The sequence below is a fragment of the Haliaeetus leucocephalus genome, unplaced genomic scaffold (assembly GCF_000737465.1).
Source record: "Haliaeetus leucocephalus isolate CR32 unplaced genomic scaffold, Haliaeetus_leucocephalus-4.0 Scaffold110, whole genome shotgun sequence".
Lineage (NCBI taxonomy): Eukaryota > Metazoa > Chordata > Aves > Accipitriformes > Accipitridae > Haliaeetus > Haliaeetus leucocephalus.
The window spans coordinates 3,108,981-3,132,276 of record NW_010972546.1 but is presented as its reverse complement, the minus strand read 5'-3'; the positions used below and the strand labels follow the sequence as shown (position 1 = coordinate 3,132,276).

The 23,296-nt window shown below is 39.3% G+C and overlaps 3 protein-coding genes across 8 annotated transcripts in view; 1 reads left to right on the top strand and 2 right to left on the bottom strand.

Annotated features, from left to right (window-relative positions):
- Positions 1 to 2,283, bottom strand: part of TMEM106A (transmembrane protein 106A) — a 9,294-nt gene extending 7,011 nt beyond the window's left edge. Inside the window, exon 1 of the mRNA XM_010585645.1 lies at positions 2,207 to 2,283. The gene's annotated coding sequence lies outside the window, so the exon portion shown is untranslated. The remainder of the gene's footprint in view (positions 1 to 2,206) is intronic.
- On the bottom strand, positions 1,955 to 19,885 carry NBR1 (neighbor of BRCA1 gene 1). Of its 6 annotated transcripts, none has more exons than XM_010585646.1 (21): positions 19,678 to 19,885; positions 17,269 to 17,331; positions 15,919 to 15,937; positions 15,510 to 15,532; positions 14,433 to 14,651; positions 13,772 to 13,846; positions 12,413 to 12,630; positions 11,165 to 11,329; positions 10,472 to 10,678; positions 9,036 to 9,201; positions 8,239 to 8,526; positions 7,652 to 7,804; positions 7,105 to 7,180; positions 6,666 to 6,776; positions 6,004 to 6,192; positions 5,747 to 5,881; positions 4,772 to 5,138; positions 4,363 to 4,466; positions 3,728 to 3,806; positions 2,867 to 2,972; positions 1,955 to 2,480 (listed from the first exon to the last, which is right to left on the bottom strand). In XM_010585646.1, exons 1-21 carry the CDS (start codon positions 19,834 to 19,836, stop codon positions 2,304 to 2,306), a joined length of 3,099 nt encoding a protein of 1,032 aa, XP_010583948.1. In that variant the 5' UTR covers positions 19,837 to 19,885; the 3' UTR covers positions 1,955 to 2,303. The 6 variants fall into 6 exon arrangements, 5 of the variants coding, with proteins under 5 accessions (XP_010583948.1, XP_010583950.1, XP_010583949.1 ...); XM_010585648.1 differs by having other exon boundaries at positions 6,004 to 6,165; XM_010585647.1 differs by having other exon boundaries at positions 9,036 to 9,195.
- Positions 19,886 to 20,209: 324 nt separating this feature from the next.
- BRCA1 (breast cancer 1, early onset) overlaps positions 20,210 to 23,296 on the top strand; it is a 25,906-nt gene continuing 22,819 nt past the window's right edge. Inside the window, 2 exon segments of the mRNA XM_010585642.1 lie at positions 20,210 to 20,295; positions 21,496 to 21,595. Of these exon segments, the coding sequence (XP_010583944.1) occupies positions 21,516 to 21,595 (80 nt within the window). The 5' untranslated portion in view covers positions 20,210 to 20,295; positions 21,496 to 21,515.

The window sequence follows — 23,296 nt, the reverse complement described above, 5'->3', positions numbered from 1 at the left end:
CGGGCGCCGCCGAGCGCTCCCGCCGGCCCTGCCGCGCCGCCCGCTGCTTGTCAAGAGCCCGAGGGACAGCCGGAGGGATAAAGAGTTTTATTGTAAGGACGGAGGAAGAGGTGGTCCTCCCCCTCATCACAGTTGACTTTAAAGTGCTCACCCTAAATAAGATACAGAGGTCATGTCTGCACTATAGAATATAAGATAAATTATACCATGCATCCATTAACAAAATATACAAAGCCAACAGAAACATCTTAAGCCTGAGCATACATTATCTAAACCCTAGTAAAAAGTCACCTAGAGAAAACGGCATTTCACACGTCACATTTCACTCTGTATGAAGTGTTCCTCCTCAAACGTCTTAGTGTTTTGCTAATTTATAGAACACAGTAACATTCCAAGTATGAGGGTACACACAGAAAGAACATGTGTCCTGCTGGGCATTCCAGATCAAAGCAGATAACCACACTATGCTTAGAAATTTCACCAGCTACTGCACTTCATCCATGTCATTTCCTCCTCCTCATTCTAGCATAGGCATAAGCGAAAGATACTCAAAACTATGCATAAATTAAGGGGGGGGGGGAACACTGGTTTCAAGTTACAGAAAGATCTTTATCTGGTCCACAGCAGGCAGCTGTACTGGCATACAGAGAGATGGGAAACACTGCAAAATAGTTCTACTGTATTTCAAAATAAACATTTAAAGAGTATATCTTCCACAATCTATAAAAATAGGTTTAAAACAAAAAAATGGTATGATATTTTTTTTCTTCAATTAGTTTAATGGTATCTTATCTCTAAGGGTATTACATCTTTTAAAAAATTACTACTACTCATCACCTGGTCAGTCACAATACTGATACTACTTCAGCTACATTGTGACAAAACAGGAACACCTTAGTTTGAAGCAGCAGTAATATGAAATATTTTAGGATCAATGGTCTCTTACTGCAGCAAGGAAAAAAGTTTGCTTAGAAGTAAGAACATAGCCAACACTGCTGTCACCTTCAGAGGGACTGGACTCTGAAAAGTCATCTATGGATACACCACTGCACAGCAGTATATGTTGCTTGTTTCTTGCGATTCTTCAGAATCAAATCTCTCTTAGCACATATAGAAGGGAATTCTTAGATTTTCAAATTAAATATGGGCATCTAAAGCAAAATCTTGTGAGAAAAATGAATCCTGCAGAAGTGTCTATGGAAACATGGGAGCAGCTAGAACCATCACAGGAGACTGTACACTTAAAACTCCTTAAGTTAATGCATTTTTCAAACTATAATTGTAAGTCACACAATCCCTACCTCAAGCACTCTGCCCATTCCTAAACATTACCAGAGTTTGTACTCCAATTCAGGTCTGGGTTTCTATACATTCTTCAATTCTTCTATGTGGTATTAACAGAATAAAAGTTTTGCACTATACTGAAAAAAGGTAGTGGTCAAATTTTTAACATTTTTACAAAGAGCCTGTAAAGATTCTTAGAAAGGCCCTTCCTACTCTTACACTCCATGTTTAACAAAATATTTTACGTAGGCTGTATTTTCCTGTTAGAGGTATGTTTTGCACTATCATTACTAGAGCTGGTTCAATTGCTGCTGGTAAATTCACTCTCCTGCTTCATTCTGCTACAAGAAACAATGACTTCCCTGGCATTTATCAGTTTAACAGTGGTTACACTTTCAGACTTTTCAAAAGTTGTTTGATGGTTCAAGATAGCTTTCATGTATGAGCGATGTTTTTCTTCTAAGACTCATTTGTAAGATTTAAGTCTGTTATATTACTATCATGCATTGGACACATCAATTACTAAATCGTATCAGAATAAACAACTTTTTAGTTGGGGGCATCTCTTGTAAATTAGGCAAGACTACATTTTACAGCAGCATTTTACATTGGTTCCTATTCCAAAGCTTGTTATAAGGTCAACAAAACAAGTTTCCAGCTGCCTAAAGAAAAAAAAAAATCTTACACACAATCAAAGGGGAAGTTCTTATCTGGGTGGAGGTTTAAGTAATTCTACAGAATTCCCTGATAAAAGGATTCAGTACGAAATTAGAGACTTAAAGACTACTCATTTAACTATGAGGTCCAAATAACAGTTGAAATTCTGGTCTCCAATTCATAAGATGCTGTGACAAGCACTGTTTGACATTTCAATGAGAAAAAAAGTCAAAAGCTCAAAGAAAAGCCAAAGTTTTAGTCACACCTCCAAACAGAAAGCAGCTGAAGAGCAGCCTGCTACTGTTGCAGTGTTTAACGAGAGTTTACTCAATGAAGACAATTCCTCCTTCCACCAGGAAGGTTCAGCATCTACTGCTGTACCAGTCACTGTTAGTGATCTGAAGCAATTCAGTTACCACTTGAACCATATTATTGTTGTGTTTCTTCAGCAGTCGCAGGTTTAACTGCCTGTCACAGAATCCCATCTCACACAGACTGGATAGAAGAGTGGCAGTGTGCTCTTCTGTAGCTGCAGGCTGCTGAAAACAAAAAGATAGTGAAATAAGCTATAAAAAGATCATTTATTTTTGCCATTTGAAGCAGTGGTCTTACATTATACTGGGATGTAATTAAGGCACAGGGGCCCTTTTGTCCACAATTAGCCATTTATATTCACTTTCACTGTTCACTTAAAGGTGAATTACTACTCTTACATGATGGTGTAAGAGACATGCTTCTATCCCCATGGTATCGATTTCCCTATCTGCTGGTAGAGCAGCATACTTCAAAGGGATGCCATCAAGCTTAACATTTTACTATTGCATGAAGTCCTATAGAAAATACTGATACATTTATAAAACATGCACCTATAATTTTAAGGTTGGCATTCTGTGAAACTCACATAGCATACAGGAAAGACATTTACCTGTTGTATAATGGGTGGTCCAGCAAATAATGCTTTGTAGGCAGAAGCAGCAACCGACAAAGCTCCTTTAACTAGTTCTCCTGCAATGCTGCTTCCTTGAGGGTATCTGCGGAGAAGTCAAGCATTACTTTAGGGTCACTAAAGCCACGTGTTTGTTTCATGCGAAACACAAGTCTCTCCCTGTTGATGTGACAACTGAGATTTAGTTCTTGTTGGAGAGAACAACCTATGATACAAAGGAATCACTGCTGTTCAGTAATTGAGCTATGTAAGAAGCCTATTCCTTCGTTCTTGATACCTTCTATTAAATTATGGTTTTATGCTAATGTACCTTAGTTTGCTTCCATAACATGACCTTTTGTAAAGAATTAAGTATTCTCACCCAGAAGAGTACATCTATACATGAAAGCTGCATACTATGACACATCCATTCAGGCCAGAGTAACTTCCGTTTGTTTTCCATCAATTCTTAAGTCACTTAATATTCTGCTCAATGCTTTGTCTTATTCCTTCAGCCTCAGTGTCTTAAGATGCTTAACTTTGTAGCTAACTTACAAAATCCCTATTTTAAGAATCCTGAGATTTTCCAGAAAAACACCACAGAATTTTTAGAAGGTTTCAGCTTGAGCTCTTCATACACTTTTGCTTGCCAATTCTGCATCCTTCACTTTCCTAAGTAGAAACCGAGATCTTATGAAAATATAGCATTATATAATTCAGTATATGTTTCCTTTAAGGGAGGCCTTTCTCCAAAATATTGACTACATGAAATCTCTAAGCCAGTGCTTCTTCCTAGGTGCCTAATTTAGCAGTTCTTAGTTTAAAACAGTATTTGTGAAGTCACAGCTTCAGTTTCATTACCTTGGGTATTCTGAGCACTTCTGTTTACTAGTTAGAAATCCAGAAGATCCTGGTCCATGACTGACTTTGCCACTAGGTTCTAGAAAAGCAAGAAAAAAAGAAAATATCACATCAACATGCCCAGTTAATGAAAAGCTGAAGAGATGCAACATGTACATAAATGGGAGTGTGATTCAGTCCAAAATTAATACTTTCAAGTTTAGTTATCCAGACACAAACTAGATATGCAAGATTCTCACTGCAGTCAAAACAACCGAAGTATTTCAGAAGTCATTTGGCTGATTAGTCAGCGGGTGTTCACTTTAACATGAGATGAACTGCTGTCTGAGTTCCCAGTCATTTTAACAGCAGCTTAAATACATAGCTCACTAATTCCAGAACAAGGTAATTTTCTAGATGCCTACAAATACTTTTGAGTACCCTCCTACCACTTCTAATGAATAGATGCTCTTAACTGAGCCACAAAGCCAATTATTTCTTTATTCAAATCTTCTATATAGTAAAATTTCAACACCAGAGAAAAAACAATCATTACTTGGTAGATTTCTGCTCTCCTCAAGAATAACAAGACATCAAATCCAATACTAGGCATAAGGAATAGGTGATAACAATAGGATGCACCCTTCATTAAGTACCGTCAATATCTTCTCTTATTTGATGATGAGGAGTGGAAGAGATATTCTCCAATGCTGATATGTTTGGTTCTTGAAAGATACGATTCTGAAGAGATGCAAGATTCCTGAGAACATAAGGCAAAAAAAATTACTTTTACTACTTTCATTCTACATGTACACATGTAGGTAGGTCAAGATCAACAGGGGGAAAAAAAGAAAAAAAAAAAAAAAAAAAAAACCTTCACACCCCCCCCTCTTTCCCTCTCTTGCACTCACCTAATCAGTGAGTACAGGCTTTAGGACATTCACTCCAGTATGTGACAAAACTTTTGTTGCAACAATTTCTGTTTGGACACCGAACTTAAGCACAGCATTGCAGACTCTACAGCAACACTAACATAACCATTTTGTTCTTGTCCAAGAAGTATACCTTTGCGTCTGGGGTAAGGTGTCCGCAATCTCTGGGGTTAGTGGTACTATAGCCAGTGTCTGTGAGGTTGTCAAAGTATCACTGACACTGTGGATCTGCAGCTGGCTTCCTCCTTCTGGATGCTCTGCTCCTGTTTCTGGTTCTCCTCTCTTCTCCAAACTGGGCTGAGAAAGAGCTGAACTATACATAGACTCCCCTAAAGGACGACTGGTGTCAAAACACTCAGGGAGAATAATGATATAATCCTCTGACGAAGCAGAGGAGCCTTGACTTTGAACATCATCTTTATCATCATCTTCTTCCTCCTCATCAGAATTGCCAGTATCACTACAGGGGCTTGGTCTCTCATCAGATAGTGGAAGGTCCCCTAACAGGAAAAAAAAATGCTAAGTATTAACACTCTATCCATTTTGTATGGATAACAGCAAAGACAGTATTGACCCAGACATGAGAGGCAAGTATTCAGAAACAACTGTAAACTTTTGCTACTGCTATTAATGGTATATATTGGGGGGGGAGGGGGGGGGTATAGTGTGAAGGAGTAATAGATCTTACTGTTAAGCCTATGCAGATAGGCTGCTGATATATGTATACTGCTTATAATAAAAACAGGAATAAGAGCTACACTGAGAACTTAAAATAGCAGTTTCCAGCTTCTAAATTACATACATCAGAAACAGTTCAAAGCACTGACTTCAAGCTACATGTACAAAATATGGAAACGCCGGCCATGTTTAACATATGAGCACTTATTCGAATACCCAATGGGAACCTTTATGTCTCAGTTTTGCTTTTTTTAAAGCAGCTCTTAAACTAGCTGCTTGTTCAGAGTACTGACATCAATTTTTTGACAAAATAATGATTCTCTTGACCTTATGAGGATCAATTTCCTAGAACAGTGTCAGATCTTTTTACACCCAATTTTTTTTAGCCCTTATTACAGCTTTATCTTAAATTCAAACCTATTTTACTTACCACAGTCATTTTCTGTCATTGCCTCTGACTGATGACTCTTTGCTTCCTTTTTGGAAGCGAAATTACTTTTTATTCTAGAAGATTCTTCATTTATCATACTGCAACTGAAGGTGTCTTGCAATGTTTGTAAAGAGTCTAATAAAACAATCAGGAAAAACAATTAAAGCTTGTCACCACCTGCAGTGCAGGGCAATTTGTGGCCAATGTCTGACTGCAAAAAAGTAAAGCCACAGAAGCCAGCTAGAGACAGTACTTACTCTGGAGGATTTTCTTTTTTTGTGGGGGCTTATGGTCAGGTGCAGCATCCAGGGTTAGAGACCGAATTACAGTTTCACAGACAAACTGAGTCCCACTCATATCTTCTTCCCCTTCCTCCTGGTTCAATGGATGTTCAGCTTTCACTTTCAGTCTGCAAGTATCTGCAGGAAAGCAGGCTTCCGTCATTCCTTTGAAAGGGAAGCACAACAGATAATTTTAACGCTACCACATGGAAATACAAGAAGAATTTTTCAGGCTAGCCAAGGCTAAATTGACTCTATGTGTTAATTCTTTTTAAAAATTGAAAGATTTGGGAATTCAGTTCAAGTTGAATGTGAAAGTAATTGAGAAATACGGGGGCCACACCTGGAGTGTTTGAGTGTAATCTAGTCTATGAAGGGCAAATTCTTAATTCTCCCAACAATTCTAGTGGTTGGACAAATCAAGAGAAGCATTTGCATTTCTGAATTCTACATATATTATGCTCCAGACATACATATATTACACATCAGACTACTGGTTTGAGCCAAACAACTGTTTGTTTTTCCACAAAAGGGAAAGACAGGACTAGAATTCTTTTTAGACATCAAGTCTGCTGACGGCACAGAAGTGACAATATCTTCCTCCCCTCACCCCCAAGCTCCCCATGACTACTGCTTACCAGGCACTGGTTTAAATCCACTCCCCTCATTCTCCTCCTCTATCTGACCTAAGCCAGGTTTCTCCAGCAAGGGGCTTTCATGTGGCAAAGGGGACATGCAGGGAGTCATGTCTGAAAAACAAAGGTAGCAAAGATAATTGGCACTAAGGCAGTAGGAACCTTCCTTCCTCCAGGAGGCAACCTTTTCAGAAGTTACCCTTTTTTAAACCACATTTTTCTAAGACTGAAGAAACCCAGTTATCTTACAAGATAATTTGGTGAAATAAACAGCTAGCTTAGCATTACACTAGCACTGGTTAAGCAAAGAAAATGGCAGCCTTCTTCAATGTCTGGAATCTTATGGTCTTGGGGATGTGAAGCTGAAAAGAAGCCAAGATTGAAAAATACAAAGGATAGCTCTCTCTGCTAGAGACAGCACACAGATATAGGAGAACCTTACCAACAGGAGTATTGTGTGGCACTCGCTCCAATTCCTGCACAATATTAATGTCCAACAGCTCAAAGGACAGCAAATCCTACAGAAAAAAACACCACAGTTTTCATCAGCAAACGCTGAAATGGAATCCTATGCTGTACTTCCCAGCACCAGATCCCAGGAACTTACAAATAACTCTACTTTAATTAGTTACTCAACATGAGCTCAGAGGGCGGTTTTCCCATAACGTACATTCACATCATAGAACATGGTACACAAATTAGGGCAGCAAGAGGCAGAGCTAAGTACTCCCTTGTTAGGGGCCAGAGAAAGACCCAACGTTGTGACTCTGAGAATCTTAAGTCTGTCCTGTGCATACCTTCAACATAATGACAGTCCCCAATACTAATTTAAGAAAATAGTTCTGCTACTTAAAATGCAATATACTCTTCCCAAAAATACAGTGGTTATTTTAGAGCCCAGAAGCTTTTTATTCTTATGGATGTCTATGTACCTAGATATCAAACCCAAGGTGGTTTGTTTTATCTCTACCTGAATTTTAGCACTTTACCTGTGCAGTGAGGAGATCAACTGATGGGATATAAAATTCTCTCTCACTTGGCAGATTTTTGATCTTTAAAGGAATAGTTGGCAGAGGTATTTCAGCCTGCTCCATGATTTCACCCATCAGTTGAGCACCTGCTTCTGTCTTTAAGGAAGCATCCTGCAAAAGCAAAAAAGTAATGTCCCAGAGTCCCCTTAGGCAGGCAGGAAATAATTACATGAAAGGTAAAGCCTGAATTTTGTGTATAAGAACACAAGTAACTTGGAAAGAGAGCCAAAAGGACAAGATCTAACATAAATATAAATCCCGCAGCGCTTCAGTTCAATCAAAGAAGCTAGACAAATAGCTGCAACACTCATAACTAATCCCATGCCTGTCAAAAAGAATGACAAAAAAGAATGACCATTTTAGAATTTAAAAATGCAATAAAAGTTGTTTCTTTACTATTAAAAATAAAAACTAGAAGCAAGTAACTAAAGAGTCCCCTGGAAATCAATATAGTTAGGGACTCTACACCATTGCACCAAACAATACACATTGGTCCTTCTACTAGGCAATTCAGAACTGACCCAAATACCAAATTAATCACTTGCCTGTTTGGTGCTGGAAGCTTTATCCTTCTGACAGGAGTCAGAATCCTTCCAGTTGCTTTCTAGATAGTCAGTAGCTGGGGAGGGATCCACAACAATACTGCACCAGATCCTGGGCCCAAACTGTTCCCCTCTGTGGGACAGTCTCCAGTGAGAGGTGTAAGTTCCTTCTATATTAGGAGCTACAAACTCAACTGAAACGGTTCCTACTTGTCCAGATGGAAGAGACGGCACTAACACATCTTTTTTTTCAGAAGATGCCAAGGTCAGATTTCCCCACATAAGTTTCAGCTGAAATGTACAACAGAAAAAGCAAAAGTTAACTTCACAAGCTTCTCTGCAAACTGCAGGCAGTAAGGAGCACTTAAAGTTCCTGTGCTGAAAGGCCTTGTAGACACTAGGCATAGAGAAGAGAGGCTGCTAGTAAACATTCTCACATTAGTCACTATCACCACAAAGTAAGATACCCCCATCTTTCAACATGAACACAGTCACTCACAGAAGAAAGGCTTTTTGAAGTCAGAAAAGCAACACACCTGTTGTAAACAAGGTTGAACTGCAACATCATAACAGCACTAGACCACATGTTCAGTGATGTTAATCTTGATTGCTTTCCTCCTATAGTCTGCAGCTGTAAAGAGTGCCTACACAGCTTATGCTCCAGAATTCCCAGCTTGTGAATTAACAGGCCAAATGAAACCCTACACAGGTTCTGACAGAGAATTCAGATTCCCAATGCATACAAATATTACCTTCCAGAACTATTTTAGTGTGTAAAAGCAATAGCAAAGGCAAGATACCTTTGTGTCTGAGCTCCATTCCACGTTGCCAGTATTTTTCATTCGCCAGTGTTTGATAAACTTTGTTCCTGGTTGCAAGTGAGTCCCATCTGGCAAATTCTCATCCACAAACACTGCACTAAGTGTTGGGACAACGGCTTGGAAGGGTTGACTAGGACTCCTGGGACTGGGGGGAGGAAACAAATAAACAAAATACACCAAAACACTACCAAACTGAGGAAGTCATTCAGCTGTTATTTCACTGGCTAAACATGCGAGGCAGCCATTTAGTTTGTTTTCTTTTTCTACCTCTGGAAGCATTTCAAAATTCTTAACGTTTTAGCTACTGTTTTCATCTTAAGCCTAAACACTACATAGCAGTTCACTTTGCTTAAGGAAAAAAGAAACACATCGGAACAACATTTTCTTAATTGGAAGAATATTATTACAATTACAGAACTCAGGTTTAACAGAGAAAAGCTCACTGTTCTTCACTTGATTTGATTTAGTCTGACAACACTTTGGGCTATGTTATTCTGCCAGAGAATGAAGTCATTTTTATGATGTTGAAGCAAAAAGATTGTGCTCTGGTCTAAGCGCTAGTGTCTTGCTTGGCCTTACAAGCAACCTTTTTCAGTAAGATACCAGGTTTTTGCTTGAAAGGGGCTCAAAAATAGATTTAATCCAAAGCTTTACTGTTAATTTGAGCGCACTCAGAGAGGACTGGTGAAGCAGCTCATATACATGCCAACTTTAGAAGAGCTAAAAGAAAGAATTCAGACCTAAATTAACATTGGTTTTGTTCCTGTAACACACCTGTTCAGCAAGAAGGAAGCAAAGATAGCTGTTTCAAGCTCCCCACAAATCTAAGTAACTGATTAATGTTAATTTGACTTTTGAATGCCCTAAACGGAAGGGATGAATTAAAAAAAACTAGAACTATACACAAGTTTTACACCTGTACATTCATAAAACCAAAAGGGAATGGAAAATGCAAAGTGGTTGCCTGCAAAGGCTGCTGTCTAATGAGCCTCAGCCTAAGAGAAAAAAAAAAGGCACTGAACATAAGCACACAGAATGTACTTGACTTTATGCAGAGACACTTAATATAGCAGGAAGATACAGACTTTTTTAAAACTGGTAATAACATTAATTTACACTGTATGCACATGCATGTGTATATATGTAAACCTAGGCATTCCCCTTCCGCCTAAATCTATATAAATCTACAAGTTTCTGGTAATAACCATCAGTTGCTTTTTTTCTTCTCCTACTTTCCTCCCAAGTAGAAACACTCCACCTTGCAAATTCCATTTAGACAAAATTCTCAGAGTCTAATGACAAATGATACTTTAAATCAGTAATTTCATAAACTTCCTCCTGTTACTTTAACTTGGTCCCATCATGAGAGGTCAGACAGCACAACTAAGAAACACTCAGCTAACAACATCTCTTACAGGAAGGTATTAGGTTGGAGACTCTCAGATTTCAGAGCAGGTGAGCCATTAGTTTCCAATACATGGACCGAGTTCCACAGATTAATTTTCCTGTGCAATTTTAGCTGCTTTTTGAGCTCTCGGACCTCTGCCTTCCGCTGTTTCTTCTCTGCTCGTAATCTTTGCTTTTCTGCCTTCAGAAATCTTTTGTCCATCTGCTTCTGGAGCCTGCAGAGAGAATATCCACCTTGTTACAATACACTAAATTGATTAGAATTTAGCTTTAGCCAACACAGTCTTAGCCTCAAAGGGAACACTTCAGGAAATATCTTATGGTTCTAGACTGGATACCAGACAATTTTAAGAACATCTTCATAGTTGCTTGTGAAGGTATTTTGAATGGCATCAGTGAAAGAGCACACTTGAAGGCAGATTACAGTACGCTCAAAGAAAAAGCAAGCTCTCAAAGTCTGTTACCCACCTATAAACACAAAACTCTGTCTTTTCTACTTTGTTATTAAAAACACTGTAAGATTCATGGCTTGGGCCATTTATTAGTATTTAGCTATTTTTAGCTACGCACAATACAGTTGGAATACCATTTCCATTTCTTGTTATCTCTAAATCTAAAAGCTGAACATCAACCCCAATACAGGTGTTCCCACTTTGCTATCAGGATAATCTTGTCAGGTACTGACAGGCACTACCATTTACCTAACTTGCTCCAGAGTAGCAGGCAGGCGAGATGAAAACTCTGCAAGGCTGTAATTCTCAGCAATACATAGTACAGGTCTTCGCAGCTTTAACAAGACATGGTTAGGATCATGTGCATATGTTCCTGCTTCACACTGTTCACAGATATTGTACGCTGGACAAAGGCTGAAAAGCAGAAAAGGCAGAAGGTTACCAAGAGGCAGGCAAAGAATTAATGCACTAGAAAGAGACACTGAAGGATAATTAATCCTTACATTTCTGCAGAGAAACAACTCTGTATCATACTACCACTGTAAGCAGTGCCTGAGTGAAACAGAAGCTGGTTCTCTCACTTATACATCAATATTTGGAGCCATTTGGAATATCTGGATCAGTACCTCTCTTCTTGGCAAAACTGTAATAGTTCCCACTTCCTTCTTGAACACACTTTGAAAAAAACCTGATGCTTCCTTTAGCAGAAGTGACTAACAATTGTTGCTATAAAGGATAAAACAGTATACTGAAATCCAATGCCAGAAACTGCATCATACTTATGAAAACAGAGGATAAGTCAACTAAAGTATTCAGGGATGCAAAGCAGATTGGTCCTGCAGGAACAGGACTGCTAAAAAACAGACTGTCATCTCCTGCCGGCAAGAAAAATAAACATACAAAGAAAAAACCCTGTTGGCATTCCATTCACTGCTGCTGCCTAGTCCTAAAATACTTACTTTTACAGCAATTGCCTCATTCAAATAAAAACCTCACTTTTGACACCTTACTTAAGACACTCAGCAAGACCTATTTCATATTATTAAACTGACAACAGTGAGATCATTAAAAAAGCCCATGACCTGCCTTAGTCTCATTAAGTGTCAGAACTAAATAAAGCACTATTATAGACTGGTGGTTTTAAGTTTTGCTTTCTTCTTTCGTTAACTGAACTAAACATTCTCCTTTACAATTACTGCATGTTATATGCAAAAAAGGTAAAGGAGTGTTTGAGTGCTATGAAGCACTCAAAAACACTCTCTCAGTAACAATCACATTTTCTCAAAACAGTATTAATCTTACTCTTACGCAGATAAGGTCTAGCGACCACAGCAGAGAATATAAGCTGTTTGTGAGACACACACTAGACATTCTGAAACGTATAGCATGCTGCAGATTAGAAATCTGGAAGTCTACACCACCAGAATAGGTTCTCGGACTCACTCACACACCCTACATGTTAGGTTTCCCATGCTCCCATCTCTCATCATATTCTACCTGCACTGGTAGCGAACTCCAACAATTCGGGCCTGGCAGTTGCAGCAGGAGATCAGCCAGTCACACTGGTTGCCATTCCCTGGTTGGCTCTCTGAAGTTGGAGGTGCTGCTGTAATAGAGCTCTCGGAAAAATCTGGAGGCTGACTGTGATGAACAAGCTTCTCATAGAGCTTCTGTTCCAGTTTCTCAACAGTTTCCTTAACTACTTGTTCCCTGAACTGGAAAAAAGTAACCATGGATGAGACCCACCCATGCAGCTTCAAAAGTTGGATTACATTGTCCCAAGTCTCCCAATCCCTAAATCATAACGCAATTCAGAATCCACTTCCCATCCACCCAGCACATTCCAGATGAAACTTAACAAGTATCACATTCCTCAAAGAGGATTTGTATTTTAGAAAATACCAGCCCATAGCTTTTGACAAGGCAAATAAAAAATCATATACTCATGCTTACAGTATTAAGGTGGTTCTTCCATAACGCTGCATGAAGGGAAGGAAACTAATCTCCAAGACAATTAACACAACTCCCAACAAACCCCTCTGGAGTCTCTACTATTAAGTCCTGATTTTGTCCACCAGGGATGTTCTAAATACAACTATTAAGTTCCTCTATCTTTAGTTTGTATAAAGAGGTGGCAAAGGAAGGGAGGCTCTAGAAAAAAAAAGCTTAAAGCTAAACGCATATGCTATTGTACACTCTACCTTTTAGTTTCAAGAACTCACTAGTCAATTAATTCTTAGCATTCATATCTAATTGCTTCTCAGTGATGTTTATTAGCTGTTCAAAACAAGTTAACAACCACATCTTATTAACCTATAGGTTATACTCAATGGTCTCAAAGTATTTTCTTAAACTGAACAATCAAGAAAAGCAAGGTCATCAAATGCTATGCTTCAAATCCCAGGAAGCCTTAAGTATTACCCTACTGAAACTGGTCAAACAAGAGTCTCCAACAGCAACATTGTATTTCATGCTCTCTCTCATATGAGTGCCCTGAAGTTCCTAGGACCATCTGGAGTGCAACAAGTATTCTATCATGGGAGGTACTTGAAACTACACTCAAACAAATCAAGTGCATAAGCCAAAACAATCCACTTTTCACAAGAAGTGGCATGTATCAAACTTCTTTTTTTTTTAAGGTAACACCTACGCTGCACAGTCATAGTCAGACATCTAGTTTCCATTTATCACCACAAAAGCAACGTGATTAGATGCCTAAATGCCCTTTAAGATCCTGGTCACAAGTACTGAGAGGAAGTGTAATCAGATACAGAAAGTCAGGCATCACAGGTATCTTTTCCACCCACAGCCTGTATTCCTTTAAGAATACCAAAATTCAGAAGAAAATACACTTACTGTTTCCAAGTAGCTAGTAAACCATTCTGGGGGATTTTCATTTGTTCTTCCTTTTCTAGTGTGATTTAACTTTTGCTGGAGAAAAAACCAAAACAAACAGAAAAACATACCACAAAAATACGTTCACAAACCTTAAGTGTGCAAAGCTGAAAAAAACCTCAATACAGCAAGTTAACCACTTTCAAATAGCTCTCCCCTCAAATGTCTTTACAAAAAAAAAAAAAATATTTCAAGTTCTTCAGAGAACAGTGGAAAAGCAACACAAGGAAGCAACTGACATTTGCCTGAAAGATTTCTGCCTTACTTACATTTGAGTATAATCATACATCAAAGCCAAAGAAATCAAGTCAACCAGAAGTTACTAGACAGCAATCAGAGCTTCAGGAGACCAACTGCTTTTTTATCAAAATACTTAAGAACAGTAAACATGAAAGAATCTGTATTTCTAAATGCTGCATCAAAATAGCCTCTTGAAGACATTCAAACAATTTTGCAAGCTTCAATGGGTGTGCAGGTAGCTGAAAATGAAGACCAACTTCCGAATTCAAGTTACCCATACATACCCATTATGTATGGCTAAAGATGACGATCAGCCTATAAAGTGAATTACACTTATGAATTCTTTGTTTTAATGAATATTTAATCCAGCTCTGCATCCTACCTGAATTGTCAGCTCCTTTTCATTTTTTATGTCTTCCTCTAATCCCTGAGCTAGCATGGAATAGTGCAAAAGAGGTTTCTTCTCATCTTTAGTAAGTGTCAACTTTTCTGTCACAGTTTTTTCATGTAGTTGCAAAGAACAAGAATACGAAGTTTCTTTCAGAGAAGAGTTTTCTTCATATACATTCATCTGAAGTTGATTTCCTTGTCTAACTGCAATCTAAATAAACAGTACACACACACCATATTTACTCCACTTGCAACCAACATACAAAATGCTGTAAAAATACAGCACTACACTATACTGGAGAGGTTGGGGAAAGACTAACACATACATAAAGAAAAATTGGGTGAAATGCCAAGGTACGGTCAGCTGATATTCTATTCTGCCATTCTTATAAGGTTAACAATATGCTTATTACAAAGTTTATTATAAGCAAAAGGATACTTATGCAGATATTCTGCAGAAATTTTTCAATCTACAATAAAACTGTTCATATGGGCCAGTAAACAATAAAGATTCTGTCCAGGAACTTTCAGTAGATTTTAATTTGTCATTATTTTCAAATTATTATCAGATTTGAGATTCAGACCATGAGCAAAAAGTTCTGAAAGCATTAATATTGTACAACTGAAATTTAAAGGAATGCAATTCTTGTTTTGCCTAAGTAAAATTAACTGCTTATAAAGTAACTAAGCATTGATACCATTAAAGTTTTAATGTTGTACTCTCTGGCAATAGAGTCTACGTGGCAAGATTTTTAAAGGGATCCCATCAGAGCCCAGTATCTCCAACCATGGGATTACCATTTAAGTGTTTGAGAAAGCCAGTCATTTAACCAATGAATTGGCTGCTCAGGGCCCTGAATCACAACTGTCTATTCAACTAATTTATACAAATCAAGTTTAGCCTAGATGGAAAAAAATATTGTAGCAAAACATTCAAGCTAGTGTCCAAAGCTATAACACCAAGTTATTCTGATTTCCATGGGCCAGGTAATGCTTTTTTTTCTCAGATACACCAATTTTAATTGGAGAAGGATAAATATATTGAAAAAAAGTCAAAGAGAGCATTTACCTTCAGAGCTTCTTCATATTCCTCTAAAGAAAAAGGGAAAGAAATGTGAATTTTCCCTGTCTCAAACAACAGATATAAGTTTAGCACACAGTATTTAGGGACCCTTACATCAAGCAATTTCTCCCATACCTTCTGTAAATTCTTTTAAAATAGTGCTACTGAAAGAAGAAGTTGTATACATGACAACAAGCAAACATGCTCTCACAGCCTAGACTTCACATTCCACCAATTTAGTAATTTCCAATTTGTTCCTATGGATCAAAAACTCCTTGCTTTGGGAAGAATTTGATGTCCCACCATACATAAAATGCAAAAATCAAAACCCAAGCATTCTCAACTGCTTCTCCAAAAACACGAACAACAGTTGGGGTCCGTTTACTGATTTCACTTCAGTAAAGTAGCAGCTCACCTTTGCTATTCACAGAGACCTGCAAAGAGAAATAATAGTGAGTAATAGCCACTGATATATTTTTGTGATTCTCTTAAAATTAACACGCTTTCAGAATAAATGTACTTTTATTCAGAGTTTCCAAAATACCACTTCTGCAGATATTTGTTATTGCTGCCATGTTTAATCATTAATCGATGTTATGGTGTTCTGGAGTAGACCATGTCCTTTATTAGATTTGCACAATAAGCAAGGTCTCTGGCACCTACTAGCACCCAGAACAAGTGTGGTCTCATCTACTGGAGTGAAGCTGCAGCCACTACCACTGGGTTTGCTATAAACGTACACAGATGTTGTATCCGGTCGCTTTTAATGCTCAGCAAAAGAACAGTTAAGTGTTTCATGATTTAGACACAAGCCAAGCCCATCTTCCACAGGTGCTCATTTATCAATTTTTCATATAGAAGTTACTAATACAAGAAGCTATTTAATCACTACAGCATTGCATGATTCTGAACCATGTTTACTCTATTAGTATTTGAAAAAGATCTTCAACAGATGCATCTATATATTTATATAGATGCAGGCTGGAAAATACAGGGAGAGTCTTTCCCTGAAATGCTGCTGCAAGCATCTTGACATTTCCCCTTTGTTTTTATTTTTTCCCCGCCCTAAGATCCCCATCTCTGCAATTTAGTAGAGCTACAAACCAAGTAGTGGAACACTTCTGTTACCTTCTGTTTGAGAGCTAAATTCTACTCTAAATCCCTAGATAAACAGAAAGAATATGAGAGGGTGAGGTTACACCAAGCTGGAAGTTACTCAGCAAGGACAACCAGAAGCAACCAATTTGTTTTCCAAGACAGTAATCTGCTTGGAGATTATAGCATTTGCATAAAACAAGCAGAGGATTTGAGTACACCAGATCACTTAAGTAAACATATGCTAATGACAGGGGACCTACATTTTCCAGAGGAAGGAGCGTAGATTGAAGAGACAGGGCTTTACCATGGCTGCAGACACAAATGGTTACAACTACCTTATTCTCATAAAATGAAAACTAAAAGAGTCCCTCAACAGAAGCATCACTCCCTCAGAGCACATAGAACCACTGGCTGATTCTACGGGGTGGGAAAAAGAAAGGCAGTAGCTTCTAAAAAAAATATTATTTTAAAATAAGTATGCTACATTAAGAGTGAAACCACAAGACTAACAGCTATTTTCTTATCAAGGGGCAAAAAAAAAAATCACCTCTGATCTGCATAATACACACTCCTCAGGGACCCACTACAAATTATCAAGAGGCAGAAAGGTTCACACCAGACATATTTTGGTAGACCTGTTGGGAGGGTGGGGTGGCGGATATTTTACCTCATCATCATCTTCATCAATGTATTTGATCTGAATGTTGTCCAGGTCAAATGAAACTTTAACCTGTAAGAAAAAAGAACACAAAACCACAGTGAGACATAATAAGCATGATTATTAATAGGGAAAAATATTTTAAACCTTCCACCCCTCCCTTCAGTTTCTCAGTTGAAATAAACACAGTTTTACAAAATCCATTCTTCTGGAGTTGAACAACTCTCCCCAGTGCCTTGCCTCCAACCTTTACTAACTTTCCATAACAAAAAGAAAAAATTCATTTCTTTAATGTTTCACTTTCTTCCCCAGTTAATGTTTACCCCAAAATAAATAATAATAACCTTTCCATTATAAGAGGACTAGCTCAGGGTTAATGAACTCAGTCACAGCAAACACTGCAATATACAGAGGCTAAAGCCAACAATCACCGAATGCCAACTTTTACATTAAAAAGTACCGGGAAGACAGCTCACACAGGTGATCAGCCTTTTTTCCACAAACCTACTTGTGTTTTGAGAAACTAGGATTAATTCAAATACTAAAAAGAGCAAAGTATCTCATTCTGCTACTCACTGGCTGTTGCACTGTACATCTGAACATATAAATCCATTACAGAGATCAGAATTAGGAGAATAAAGCTGAGCAGCTATTTTGTATTTTGCATTAATAGGGCAGAACTAACAGCATCAAATGAACCATAAATGAAGGCTGTTGTTTCCCTATGTTGAGTAACAGTCTTTGAGGCTCACATGCATTTTTATATCATTTACCTACACAAGCTATATTTTTCTTAACAGAAACTCTCTGTGAAAAACTGATATACCCAAGACATTCTGCTAGCCTGGACCTAACAGAGGAACACTACTAGCAGCCTTACAAGACAGCAGATGGTTGGGACTTAACACTCTGCAATGAATGTGCTACAGGCAGGTTCTTCCAGTGATATATCCCAAATTAATTTTGGGAGCGCAGCAAGAAAACCAACTCAGCTTGTCAAGAAGAGACTGTGGTCTGTATCTATATTGTCTAGCACCACAGATTGTTCCTGTAAAACTCAAGCTAGAACCAGAGATTGGGTTATCCCTTATGAACACCAAATGTTTAATAACACATTAAAACATACGGAAGACACAGTTTAACTGATACTACCTTGAAACAGTAAGTCACACAACATAGCGCAGAGACACCCAGTGGTACTACCTTGGTTAGAGAAACATTATTATAATAGAACACCACACCTTGAACTGAACAAACACACCCTCACTTTCAGACTAAAGATGAAGGGCAGCACCACGCTTACATAGCGATCTGCTTCCAGCTTTGATGCAAGTAGGATTCTGACTAATTCAGACATTCCTGCAGGGTCTACTTGCCACCAAGTATTTTAAGCCTGAACTAGTGCCTCTTCTAGAAGACTTAAATATGATGAGTGAAGATGATGCAGTGTAAACTTTGAAGTTGAATAATTTACAATGCAAGAACCACCTACAAGGTACTGGAATATGTTAGCTAAAAAAAAGAACTGAAAGAAAGAAAATAAAATACTGGCAAGATCTCTGAAAATGCAACTTTGAGAGTAAGCAAAAAAAAAAAAAACCAGAACAGTTGCTACAGAATTAAAAAAAAAAAAAAAAAAAAAAAAAAAATCACTGCAGCTTCAACATAACCAAGGGAATCCTTACTGCACAATTTCAACCTCAGCCCATACAGGAATTTTCACTAAATAGCACTGGAAGTAAACATCCAAACAAAAACTCTTCAATATACCAAGTGCATGATATACAGACCTTCATAAGCAACTGCCTATGCATGCATGGCCCAGTAACAAAAACAGTTATATCCAAACTAGCACACACAAGATGCCAGGAAGCAAGAAACCAAAAATATATTAGTAACTCGGTACACCCGACAGCAAAGATAAGTCTGCAGAAAAACATTCTATAAGCAACAAAAGAGTGCTACTTCACCTTATCTACTTCAATGCATAAAAGAGTGGGAAATAAGAGGAACAGACAGTGCCAAAACCAAGTATCCGTAACCGTGGAAAAGAGCAAAGCACGCAGCTAAGGACACCTGCTCACACAGAAAAACAAGCGACCCATAAGAAGCTTTATCCAAAACAGGCTTTTCATGCCACTCTAAGCACATAAACAGGAGTAAAAGTTACTGTTAACGCTAAAAGAAAAACTGAGCAGCAGAATAAAACACCAGTTCTAACAGCCTGTGAAATGGGGGACACAGTCTAGGAAGACGAGAGAGAAGATGCTAGGGCCTCAGAGAGGCGCTTACACTCCCTGCACCTCACTGACACGGCTCCCCACGGCTGCGGCAACCGCAGCTACGGCAGCGCTGCCCCGCAGCGGGCCCTCCGCTCGGCCTCCCGTAGCGAGGCGGGACGGGACAGGCAGCGCTCACCATGGCCTCCACATCCGCCCACGTCGTGTGCGCCGAGTCTGACACGAGGAAACTTTGGGTCTCCCCACGGCAGGTGACACGAAGGTTCACCTGCGGCTCCATGCCGCGATCTTGAGGAGGCAAGGGAAGCCCTGTCAGGCGGCCCGACGATCCTAACATGGCGGACCGAACGCGGCCGCCCCCCCCACCCTCCGCACGATACTATTGGCAGTCCCGCCTGCCACTCATCAACCTCACCACCCTGGTTGGCCAGCGGGGGCAGGGCCAGACACTGTGGAACCACAACAATAAACAGAGCCAGGGAGCGCGGGGGCGGGGCACCGCCACCTCCCACGCATTTCCGAGGCCATACCGCAGCTCCCACAATGCATCGCGCCGTACGCAAATTAGATACGTGCGGCGACGTCACACGGCAGAGCCAATCAGCCATGCCCTTTCCTGCACCGCCCCGCCGTGGCAGGAGCGGGAGCGGCACGCGACTGGAAGGAGCTAATAAGAGGACGCGTCTCGGCCCACGTGCTGTGGCTGAGGTGTAGGATTGGCTGCTCAGGTGCGCCGTGTCCTGGCGTGGCGGAAAGGGCGCGAAATGCGATGCGGACGGGCGGCTCCTGAGGGCGGGTGAGTGGCTCTGGGCCGGGCGGCTGCGATTTGCCTTTGCTTTTGTCTTTGCTTCGGCAGCGTCCCGGTGGGCCGTAGCAGCGGCGACCGGCTCTCCCTGCAGCGGCGGGATGGTGGGGGTCGGGCAGCTGGAGCGCGGTGAGCTGGGTGCTGGGCCGCTTCGCTTCGGCCTGCTGATAGGCCTTGCTGCAGGGCCTGTCCCTGCTCCCGAGCTGCCGCCGCGTAAAGGTCAAGCGGTTTCTCCTTGCTTTCAGGATTTGCGGTACTTGCCGCGGTGTTATCAATTAATATGTATAATGTGATTGAAATAACTAGGGAGCTGTTAAAGTCCTGTGTACAGCCCCCATCAGTTAATATTTAAAATAGGGAAACAATAACTAGATGTGATTTGGGGTTTAGGAACTAACTACTAGATGATGGAGCTTTATGTCAGAGGAGGTAATGGATTGTGGTCTGGTCAATAAACCTTGAAGAACCACTTGGAACTGCCAAGATTAGGGAAGAAGTAGGTAAAAGGTAATCCCTACAGGGGGAGATTGTGACCACCGACTCATTGACCACCTACTCAAAAGAAGACAATGAAGGAAAAAGTCTGCGCACTAATTTACATGAGGGGTGAAGAAGAAAGAACCAATCATTGAAGAAAATAACAATGAATATGTATTAGTTAAGTGTATAAACGTGAGAATTTTTGAGACAAGGGTGTGCTGTCTTGAGACAGGCACCTATTCATGCGCATCAATTAAGTTAATTTGAAAATACCTCGACTTTGTGTGTTATTAGCTTGCACACCAGGTAAACGAACCCCGTTTGTGGGACAGCAGTAGGGTCTTGCCTGTGCTGGTTGGTGTAGGCAGTTCCCAGGGTCCTTTGCGTAAGCATGTCTGCTGTCTCCTTTACATGCTTTTCCACCTAGGAAGCTCCTTTTTTTTGCTGTTACGCTTGTGTGTGCCCTTGCTGAGTTTCTGCTGAATGTTACCTCTGTAAACCCTTTCAGTTTGCCTCTTTGACTGTGAGAGACTTGACAGGTTTTAACTGTAAACATTCAGAGTAAGAACTCCAATGCTGTAAAGCCTCACTCAAGAAATAGCAGCTAAATATTCGATGTTCAGCATGCTCCAGAAAAGCCATACGGGAGAAAACATAGTTATGAGATGCAACAGATCAGAAACAAAGCTGATTACTTTTTTTTTTCTGTAGAGTATTTTTGGATATGAAGGATGGCCTTCTCAGTGATTGCTATTGGAGATGTACAAAATGTGCTTTCAGCTATGCAGAAGAACTTGGAGTGCCCAATATGGTATGCCAGGAGAATAATGTGAACTCCGTATTAGTATAGTTAATGAGTCTTTTCGTTTTTCTCTCTCTCTTTTTTCCTTTTTTTTTTTCAAATGCTTTGTCAGTTCTATGGGTTATCAGAAAGCAAAAAGAATTCTGTTTTAAGGCTAAGTATACTGATGTTTTGTAAGGCTCAAGTGAGGAAGTGCAAGACAGAACCTGTGTTTTGCTCTTATGTTCTAGTAAATTTTGCTTTTCTATTACAACCTAAATGTGTCAGTCCTCTATCCAGTTAGGAAAAAAAAATGTAGCTGACTGGATTAGAGTATTGTTTGTAAAGCAGCTTGGATCTTTGTCTCTAAAAGGTAACTGAGGTCTGTAGTTCTTTAATACAAACAAATGCTGAAATAGCATAGATTCTAGTTAAAGCCTACATACCTAGAATGTCTGATGAGCCTTTGAAAGACTTTTGTTTCCATTGAACCAAACTTCTGAAGTTTATTTTGTCTATGGTGGCAAAAATTTTTAAATCCTTAAATTTCAAATCTATTTGGAAAGATTTTACTTTACTGCCATTGGAAAACCAAAATAATTTCTGCGTTGGTAATAACATCTATTACGAAGGCACAGAGCAGAAAGCATAGGATGTCTGTATCACTACGCAGAAAACTTGCATCCAAACTTTTCTGAAGAGGCAGCATGCTTTTTACTGAGGTATCACCATTGGATGGTTAGCTTGGTTAGTCATTGGCTTAACAAACAATGTTAAAAGAGCTAGAATAGAAACTGTTTCCTACATCTGCTGTTCTTTACTGCATGTGGAATGTGATGGAATAATTGAAATATCTCAGAAAGTAATTTTACACAGTCTCGTGCAGCTGATTGTTGGGAGGAAGCTGACTTCAACATGGAATGGAGATTTTTTTTTTAATGTTTACTTTTTTTCGTATGTGTGCATTAAAGATCATGGAAGTGTGTACTGTTTAGGTTAAATAGCAAGACGCATTGTGAATGGCAGTTCAAAACCAGGATTTTAATGCACCTAGCAGTTTTGTTCGTAATTATTAACTGGGCAGAAGTCTGTGAATATGGTGAGGTTGGGCCTGTCTCACTTTATTTCCATATGTGACACTAAGGCATAAAGGTATAATCTTACTTTTGTATTATGGCAAATCAAAATGTTAAAACATACCAAAATATGAATGAATGATACTGGGGAATGAATAATGCATGCAAAAGTAATGCTGAGGCTGCTTTTGGCTCTTGGTGTATATTTTGCTATAGGCACAAGTTAGACTGTTCCACAGTAATAGCGTTATATTTGGTTTGGCTGTTTTCATCCAAGTTATGTTGTTTAATTGGAATTCTTATTTAAACTTTTTTACATACTACTAGGTTCTAGACAGAACACGGTCATGGGGAGTCTTCCTTATATACATACACGGTCTATGAAACTCATGAAACCTTTCCTACATAACTAGGGTTTGTAACAAAATGTATGCCTAAATTAGAGCAGTATTTTTAAATTATTTTTTGTTTGTTTGGTTTTAGTGTGTGTTCAAGGTAGATTATTTTTAAGGTATAGTTGAACAAGTGAATTGGTTAGAGGTTTTCTGAAAGCCCTAGTATCAAGTTAAATGTTAATTTTCACACTGCTAGACAGGAATGGGATTAGAATAGAAAACCGGGGGGGGGGGGGGGGGGGGGAGGGAAAAAAGCAACT

What these genes read in the sequence shown, in the direction of transcription:
- NBR1 (XM_010585646.1), bottom strand. Translation starts at nt 19,836, where the DNA reads ATGTTAGGATCGTCGGGCCGCCTGACAGGGCTTCCCTTGCCTCCTCAA. An exon ending in AAAAGGAGCTGACAATTCAG is followed by an intron (nt 13,847 to 14,432) that starts GTAGGATGCAGA and finishes TTTTTTCTCCAG; the next exon opens with CAAAAGTTAAATCACACTAG. An exon ending in GGAGTTCGCTACCAGTGCAG is followed by an intron (nt 11,330 to 12,412) that starts GTAGAATATGAT and finishes TCTGCTTTTCAG; the next exon opens with CCTTTGTCCAGCGTACAATA.